Here is a 9,582-nt window from a genome sequence, read left to right on the forward strand (position 1 = left end):
GAGCGCCTTGCATGGCAGCTACTGCCATCGGTGTATGGGTAAGAAATGTAAAGCGCTTTGGGGCTGAGAAAATCGGCTAGAAAGCGCTATATAAGTCCATTACCATTTACTAGTTGTTCTTATCTTCGTCAGGTTTTATTCCCTGCTTTCTTGATTTTTCTCCTCCTGCTCCAGCTTCAGAAGTTTGCAGGATTCAAAGGACCGCACGGTGTAACTGCAGCTCCTCCCTTTGGTCAACCCTGTGCATCACACACAACGTACACAGGTTAGAGTGAGTTAAAGAGAGAACTGCTTATTGCTGTGAGATAATGGGTGTTTTAATCAGAAGTCTTATCTGAGCTTTGTGTGGCCACACTAAACCTGGTAAAGCCCTGGAGACAACTTTATGTACCAACTGCTGGCATTGTCTTAATGTGAAGCATATACGCTAGGACATAAAGTTGGAATAAAATATTTTTTACCTCTTCTCATAAAAATGATTGTGATAATGTGATTTATTCTTGATAGATAAAGTGTATATCTTCTCAGAACTGTATTGCTCAATATCATCCAAACTTATCACAGTGAAAATTAAACCACAATTAACATTTGCAAACTGTGTAATTCAGGCTTAAACAAAATTGGGGAACGCAGGCCATGGCACGATAAAGTTGTTCCCAGGCAATAGTTCTCCAGGATGTCCTTGTACACGACAGCGTTGACGTTTCCATCCAGCACCACCAATGTTGTTTTTTCTCCATAATGAATACAGGCCCATACCATCACTTAGCTGCCACCTTCTTGAGTGGTTTCCTGGATGCAGTCATCACAGAGGTTCTAACCACTTAATCGCTGCACCCTTTGTCTTCGGTTAAGGGTATAGCGGCTCTTATCCGATAGCCCAAGCTGTTATGCCTGTGTGGAATAAGTTTTTTGTTGAAGAAAACTTCACTATAGTCCAATATGAAAACAAATCTTTACTTAGTTTCAAAAGACAATGCAGATGATTATGGTCAGCTTTCATGCATGGAGAGAAAACCATAGCATCCTACTCAGAGCAATGCCAGGGTCTTGACTGAATTGTATACACAAAATGAGCTGCTTTATACAGAATGGTTGACATGGTCAGATAGGTAGAATAACAATGGAACAATCAAGTTTGGTTCTTGATGACATCAATGCTAATCTGAATCTGGGAGCTTCCAGGATGGCCCACACCTAGGGTGTCAGCCCAATCGAACTGATTTAATTACAATAGAAACTCCAGACAGGTTACATCAGTAGTTAAGATGAGAGGAATTACACTTCATACAATGACCAAATAATGAATGTAGAGACAAGAGTAGGATTAAACTAATCAATATAAAATTGGCTTCCACACCTGTAAGAGGTGGCCATACTCAATATTAGTGAGTGAGTGACATTTGAAAGAATAATATTGGACATTCCTATGCATGAAATACCCACAAATTTGTGTTTTATGTTCAATTGACCAATGTGCAAAATGTTAAACAAAACCGTTCTTATTGTTCAATACCCCAATTGTTTAATTTTGTTTAAGCCTAAATACACAGTTTGCAAAGGTTAATTGTGTTTTAATGTTTTACCGTGATATGTTTGGATGAGATTGACCTATACAGTTTTGAGAAGTTAAACACTTTATCTATCCTGAGAAGAGGCCAAAAATATTTGATTTCAACTTTATGTGTGACCATGTATTTGACTTCCTGTTCTGTTGCTCGATGAAGCTTGAAATAAAACATAAGGGGTATGAAAAACTGTCCGAGGAACATATTCATCTACTACAAGCAGGAAGAAAACAATGAGTCATATCTGCCGGTTGGGTCTTGGATATAATGTGATCTGACACAGATAAGTTAATTACAAATAAAAAGATCAATAGTTGGATAGATTGATCGATCTTTTATTGGTTAATTCTAAAATATTCTATCAATGGTATTTAAAAAAATAATAATTTCAAGTATTAAGGAAATGTATGTATAATGCTTTAATGTCTTATTTTTGTCCATCTTTCTTCTTTATTGGACATTTAAGATTGAACAAGCAGGAACATACAATATCTCATAGATTATCATATCAAATAGGCCACACAAGAACAAAAAATAGTGAATCTTGAAGAAGACAAGGGGGAATAGTGAAAGGGGGGATTTAAGTCAAATTAAGCGATGTTTCTATTAAAAAGGGAAAACAAATCTAAATAAAACGTCAAGGACATAAACTGTACAAAATGGAGAAAAGACCTTGTGATCCAAATGTGAGGTCCAACAATAAATGAAAATGTATAGTTTTCTGCTATTTGTCTTTTTGAACTCTGTTAGAGGGCATCTTTTCCAGTTCCCTTTTGCGTGCTGCATGCAGTAGCCGAGTCTGTGGCTTCCTCCAACTGACCTTCATCAGCTAACTAAAGATAAAGCCTAGGTCTCTTGTCGCCCTCTGGTGGACACATTTGGTCAAGCCTCAATTCAATGAATGAACCTTCCATTTTTGAATTGAGGCCCTTTATTTATTTATTTACTTATGCAGCAGTGTTCCCCATCCAAGATAGGCCTACGCAGTGCCACTAATTTGCTGTCGCCTATAAAAATCTAAACAAGTTGCATTTCAGCAGGTCGGCTCGTTACGTGGAGAAAAAATAGCAGGTCCATCTCATAGACTGCATAAAAGAAGTCTATCTATAGCCAAACTTGCGAAGGTTTAATCGCACACGTGAAAGGCTATAGCGTCCAGGTTTTTACAAACGGCACAGAAATGCAACAGTGTCTTGGTAAACAGTACACCAACCATGGACATATAAAGAAACACCAACGGGCTGCACTAACATTTAATTTGTTAGTTACAGGCGAGGTTACACAAAACGTTAGGCTACTACAAAAAGGAATGCATCTCGCTGAGAACATACACAAACAGTCTCGTTTTTTTTGACGGTCGTGACATTCACTAAGAGTTGTTTAACATTAGAGTGTACGGTGAGTGTGACCCCTTGGAGACCTTGGCAGACTCTGCAGGCAGGCTTCGACCCTGTGACTTTCCTCCACAATGATTTCCAGGTCAAATGTGATACTGCCAAAGGAAGCTGCTCACCACGTTTGGTTTCTGGGCGCCGCGTGACTCTGGGCAGGAAGCCAAATAAGAACAAGTCCACAGCGGAACTCATTTTCTGTCTAAATTTAGTTAGGCTACTTACTTCACGTGCATTATATGATATCATGATTTACTCGCCCAGGGCCTAGAAAAGTACGCAAAGTGACGTCACCACCAACTACACGACTTTCATTTGCAGATAACCACGTGATGTTGAGGGATTGGCCAAAAATCAGATCCCGTGCACTATCGCGATTCATTGTGTTATATAAATCCCCACCGCGGCTTCGCAATCGGCCATTTCGTCGGTATAGGCCATCAGCTGTAGAGGGCAGCGGGATATATCTAGAGTACTGCATTGATCTGAGAGGCACGTCAAGAACATCTAATCATGACGATGAATGAGACAGCTATATCTTTCGCCAAGGATTTCTTGGCCGGCGGAATCTCTGCTGCCATCTCCAAAACAGCAGTGGCCCCCATCGAGAGAGTGAAGCTTCTCCTCCAGGTAAAAATAAAGTGTTTTCCGGTAGGCTTGCCGCGTTAGCCCGGCTAGCTCTTGTCATTGGACAAAGTTAAGCACGTATCTTTGCCGGTTCTTATCACGCATCCCCAGGCTATGACATTCACACAGCTCAAACGCATGTGTTGATGAAGAAACAACGAGTGAATTAATTGTGATAAGTTCAGGGATATAAGGTCACCATGGGATGGTAAATGACCTACAGTAGCCGGGCTGCTAACGGTAGCTTCACAAGTTAACCTTAGCCGGCCTAGCTAACAAAGGACAAACGCTTAAGTAGTTACATAAGGACATTGTGTACAAAAAGGCTGCAACCCATCTGATATATTCACATCTAAACTGTTTCATGGACGGTTAAATCTGGAGAACATGTTCATCACATTTTTACTTAAATTGACAGGGAAATGGCGGATGTACCTCCTAGCTTACGGTGGGACAGGTTGTTCTAAGGCCCGGCGACTTTCACTGCCGGGTCAACCAAGTTTTTCATACTTTTCTAATAAAACTCGCCCTGCGACATTGTGGTTAAACATTCCTATACGTACCCAATTCGACCTGACTATATTGTATTTATAAAATTATTACTATATTTCTAATTAATTAATGGTGGATCAAGACTTGATCATCGCAGCCATAATCATTTGATTGCCAGTAAACATAGATGGCTGTATTAAGTTGCAAAGAGATTTTTCATCGACTTTACAGGCTTGACATGCATCAAGGTCACAACAAGGATACCTTGTGATTGGCACATGCTCAGCAGTTAATTGGCTTCCCTATTTTAACCATTTCTCCTCTTTTCATCTTCCCAGGTCCAGCATGCCAGCAAGCAGATCGCTGTCGATCAGCAGTACAAGGGAATCGTGGACTGTATTGTCCGTATCCCCAAGGAGCAGGGTTTCGCAGCCTTTTGGAGAGGTAATCTTGCCAATGTCATCAGATATTTCCCCACCCAGGCCCTCAACTTCGCCTTCAAGGACAAGTACAAGAAGGTCTTCCTTGATGGCGTTGACAAGCGCACCCAGTTCTGGAGGTACTTTGCTGGTAACCTGGCCTCCGGTGGCGCTGCCGGAGCCACCTCCCTCTGTTTCGTGTACCCCCTCGACTTCGCCCGTACCCGTCTGGGCGCTGATGTTGGAAAGGCAGGATCTACAAGGGAGTTCAATGGTCTGGCTGACTGCCTGAAGAAGATCTTCAAGTCTGATGGTCTCAGAGGCCTGTACCAGGGTTTCAACGTATCTGTGCAGGGCATTATCATCTACAGGGCTTCATACTTTGGTATCTATGACACAGCTAAAGGTACGTTGGTTTTACATTTACATACACTCAAAACTACTGGAGAGGCTTGTCTGCATCTTCTACATCTATAATATATCTTCCCTCTGTGCCTACAGGTATGCTTCCAGACCCCAAGAACACCACTATCTTGGTGAGCTGGATGATTGCACAGTCTGTGACAGCCGTCGCTGGTTTGACCTCATACCCCTTCGACACGGTCCGTAGACGTATGATGATGCAGTCTGGTCGCAAAGGAGGTGAGTTTATCACGCGGTAGAGAAATGCACCTTGGGAAGAAGTCAGTTAATTGATCTGATGCCTCTGTAATACTACAAGTTTGATTTATACCCACGTCATCTAATTTCTGCTTTTCTTGCCTTCCTCAGCTGACATTATGTACTCTGGCACCATTGACTGCTGGCGTAAGATCGCACGCGATGAAGGTGGCAAGGCTTTCTTCAAGGGAGCCTGGTCCAACGTGCTCAGAGGCATGGGTGGCGCCTTTGTGCTTGTGTTGTATGATGAGCTGAAGAAAGTCATGTAAATTTCCATATTGTCATGTCACTGTCCAATTTGGCTAAATGTAATAACTTTCCATTTCTATGGACTCAGCATTCTGCCTTATTTATGGGAACAAACTATAGTGTCACTCCACTAGCTGTGGGCGACGTCTGTATGTTGTGCATCTTTATTTTAAACGTTCCACACCCTCTTTACCATGTCATTCCTCTTAACGATATCTGATACCTCCTCCTCCTGTCATTCACTAGGTTTGTATGGACCCAACTTGAATAAATTTATTCTGGGGAACAAACTCAAACATTGATGTCCACTGTCTCTACTGTAAGCATGGGATGAGCACTCACTGGATAATGAAATGCACGAAGTGGATTACACCCGACTGCTAATTTTACTCGCGCTTATCTCTTCCTGAGCCGTTCTAGTTTGACCATGATGAAGAAACATGTCTGTGCTTTAGCTCCTTCTTGGGAAAAGGCAGGCCACTGAATGTCAGTAGCAGATAATGAATTGTGTCCTTCATTTTTGTGGTGAACAGTCTCTTAATTTATTATTCTAGATAACCTTATACAGCTAATCCAAATTACTTTCAGCAGTGCACCTTACTCTATTAAAAACGGCATGGAAACAATACAAAGCTTGTGCATGATACCCATATATCAATCTATAAGTTAAGATTGCCCTAGAATCTCATGAGAAGGTTTTTTTTTTTTTGTGTGACGCATAGCAGACCCTGCAATGCAGAATTACACCAGCTGAATGCAGAGCTATTTTGGCTTTAGTCACTATCAACCTGTATACAGTAGTAGGCTAATTCACACCTGCCACACAGCGCATGAATGAACTGAGTTGTGGATAGGAATATTTCGGAGCAAACATGGTAGAAGGCGTATAGCAGAGATAGGTAAGTGTACGCCCCATTAGTCATATCGACTACAGCCGGTAGGTAGGCCTAATTAATTATAACATCGTACTGTCTATTTGTTCTTGGTACTAGCCTAAGCATTTGATGCGCAATGATATTTAAAAAATCTAGGTGTCCTTAGTAGCCATTATCTCACGTTATGTAAGCTCATACTCGACATTTCAACACGGCAGGTGCATTTCTTAATACAGTTTATATGCACCGTTTGTCGTCCTGTGAGGATTATATTTATTCCCAACGTTGTCAGATGAAGGGAAAGACGCCGGTCAGCGAAACATTACACACTCGCCGTGGTTTCGAGGTTATCTCCTCCGTGATTTAAATTCTCATCAAGGCCTTGAATGCCGCAGACTTGACGACAGGGGGCGCCCGCTGCATACAGCTGTGAGACTCCCGCGCTCCTGTACCTTCTGCGCGTTCACTTGTTTGAGAGAAGACCAGAATGAATCTTATAACGAATGATACAGTATTGTGACTCCAGGTGTAGGCCCGATAAACACCTGTGCAATAAGATAATGATCTAACACACTGCTGCTTCTATGAATTATTCGTTACAGCTTAGAATTGATGTGTTGCTTCATCCTAAATTAATTTACCCCAAACTTTTTTTTTTTTTTTTTTACTTTGATGAACTTAATCTACAATGATATATGTGTGTTTTAACCAAAAACAATAATTTTGTTTATTGGGTTTCCCCTGTATTTTATTAATTTATGTCTTAAGTAAAGTGTTGTGTTAGCTGTAATATATGAACCTGAACGCTCATGGAACAGTCCAGATACATATGCATGGAATGAACAACCAAGGCAGTGCAAAGTAACCATCCTTTACCTCAGACAAGCTCATTGTGAATTTATAAACCTTTCTAATTTATTCCACTAAATTAATCTTGCAAAACAATATTTCGAAACAACCTGAATCCAGTAGGCCTAGTAGCATAGGCTAAATAGTAGTGAGCATCTTCTCTAGCTGCTTCCTGTCATCCTTCTTTGCCCTCTGATGTGTTTTACCCATAGATAGTATATCAACGGTTTTACCAGATTGCAACCTCAGTAGGAGCCATAACTGTAACATTAATACAATTTAATGACAAACAGCAAATTTATAATAGACATGGTGTGTTCTCATGTGTTGGACCTCAATAATTTCATTTGCCTGTTTAAACAGAAATCACTGTGACTATAGGATCACTTTATCGAAAAGGAATTTTACTGAAGTGTATTTTCATTTGGTGATGATGGTGATCGTTATACTTTTCACTTGTGCGCAGTTTTAGCAACCATTGGCTGGTAGGTTGGTGAAGCCTGAAGCACCCTGTCTTAATTTGAATATCAGTCACAAAGCTGATATTGACAGCATTCTGGTGGATCTGACAGTCATTAGGCCTACATACAATGGGCTGATCAGAGTGTGAAATCATTGATGGCCTACACTGCACACAGTTTTGTGTGGTGCTGCACAGGTTTTGATCCCTGGAGAATCTCTCATTCTGTGTGCAGTTGAAATGCGTTGGATATGTCCGCTCCCTCCCACGGTCTGAGTGAAGTGGAGTGGACGCACCTCTTGAATTATCTGTGCAGTAGTAGATGTGAAGTGAAGTAGGATTGGGAATTGTATTTTAATCATTGTCAGATTTCTCGTTGGACAGGCAGCCTGTCAAGGGTGTTTTCCTGCCTTGTGGCCAGTGCATTCTGGGATGCAATCCAGCCTGTTGTTCCAGATCTTCTGGATGACTTCAACCTGTATTTGGAGTCCACACAAGCAGGCTAACATTATTAATTTGCTTAATTCATACATCTAATTTATTTGAGACTATTCAATTCAAGAACATCTATCTATCGTTCTGGTTTTATGCATTCATTGGATGTCAGTTTGTAGTTTTTGGCAGTGCAGATCCTGAATGGAAGCCAACATGTGTTGTGTATATTTCCGGGGCAGTATATTCATGAGGAAACCCACAAGGAGAAGAAGCCGAACAATAAAACAGCAACAACACTTTCTGTGAAGTACAGGAAAGTACTAGTTTTTATTCCTTCATAATCAAACTTCACAAACAGCTTGAACTTGTACAATACCTCAGAGAGTGAAAATTACAAAAAAAGTGCTGGTAACATTTACAAAAATCATCCTTACTTAGCAACAATCAGTTTATTCTTCCACACTTTTTTTTAGTCTTTTGTATTAAGGCTTAATACTTCTGTATAAAGTATATGCAAGATAAGTCTTCACAGTTTTTCGAAAAAAGTCACAATATTATGTAACATAATGAAGCTTTTACGGCTATTTTCTTTATAATAACAAATACACATCACTGGTAAATATATGTGAAATACAGGGCTTATTGTAAAATGGCAAGTAATGATACTGTTTGCTGAGATAAATTGATTCCACACACTGTTATAGGAAAGTTCTGACATACCATTGCTATAACTGAAGGAGGAAAAGAAAATGATAAGCATAAAACACTTGGGAGATCGCCTCCAAACTTTGGCACATCCCATTAAACAATTTCACAAAATCTGAGATTTGTTTTTGAAATCATACATATGGAAGAATAGCTAAACTGGCATAAAGTGAAAACATGCTGTGTAGTAAGGTGCTAAATCAGAGATATTACATAGCCAGCCTTTTTCCACCCCACATGGACTGACATGAATAAGGTGCATTTGTAAGACTCAACGCATATAGGCCTTTTCTTAGATGTCAACAAAATATGTAATAAATACAAGTTCTCAAAAACAACCTAAATCAATTTGACCAATAGTCTTGAGGCGACCTCGTATACTCATGCATTCCCATGGATTCAGAGAAATGAATATCTCTACTGCAGTTGTGTAACTCTCTAACTGTGGCATGTGAAAGTAAAAGCTGTATTGTATTAATGGTATGTGTTATTTGCTTTTTTTTCCTATTTTTATGGTATTTTTATTTGATTTTTTTTTAAACTGTTGAAATTGTGACAAACTTGATGAGTAAGGAGATGGAATTGAAAAAACTGAATGCAAAACTAAGCCAAGATATATATTCACAAGATCCTCTAAGCTGCACTGGTTTACAGGTCAACAGATGAGAGCTCTAGCCCTAGACTTACCAATTTCACCCTCATGCATACTGTACGGTTAAAGTGACGCAACAAGCTTGCTTAAATAGTCTACATCACAAAAGCAATTTGGTTTTAGTGCAAACACAATTGGCTGGCTTCAGCTTCTCAATAATAACAAGCTCACCAAGGAGATTACAAGAAGGCACATACTTA

The 9,582-nt window shown here is 40.1% G+C and overlaps 1 protein-coding gene across 1 annotated transcript; it reads left to right on the top strand.

The window, feature by feature from the left end:
- Positions 1 to 3,385: 3,385 nt before the first annotated feature.
- Positions 3,386 to 5,702, top strand: LOC307261227 (ADP/ATP translocase 3). Its single transcript, XM_080041717.1, has 4 exons — positions 3,386 to 3,589; positions 4,417 to 4,903; positions 4,999 to 5,139; positions 5,269 to 5,702. Exons 1-4 carry the CDS (start codon positions 3,473 to 3,475, stop codon positions 5,424 to 5,426), a joined length of 903 nt encoding a protein of 300 aa, XP_079897843.1. The 5' UTR covers positions 3,386 to 3,472; the 3' UTR covers positions 5,427 to 5,702.
- The last annotated feature ends 3,880 nt before the right edge of the window (positions 5,703 to 9,582 follow it).

The sequence above is a fragment of the Ammodytes marinus genome (genome assembly GCF_949987685.1).
Source record: "Ammodytes marinus genome assembly, chromosome: 14".
Taxonomy (NCBI): Eukaryota; Metazoa; Chordata; class Actinopteri; order Uranoscopiformes; family Ammodytidae; genus Ammodytes; species Ammodytes marinus.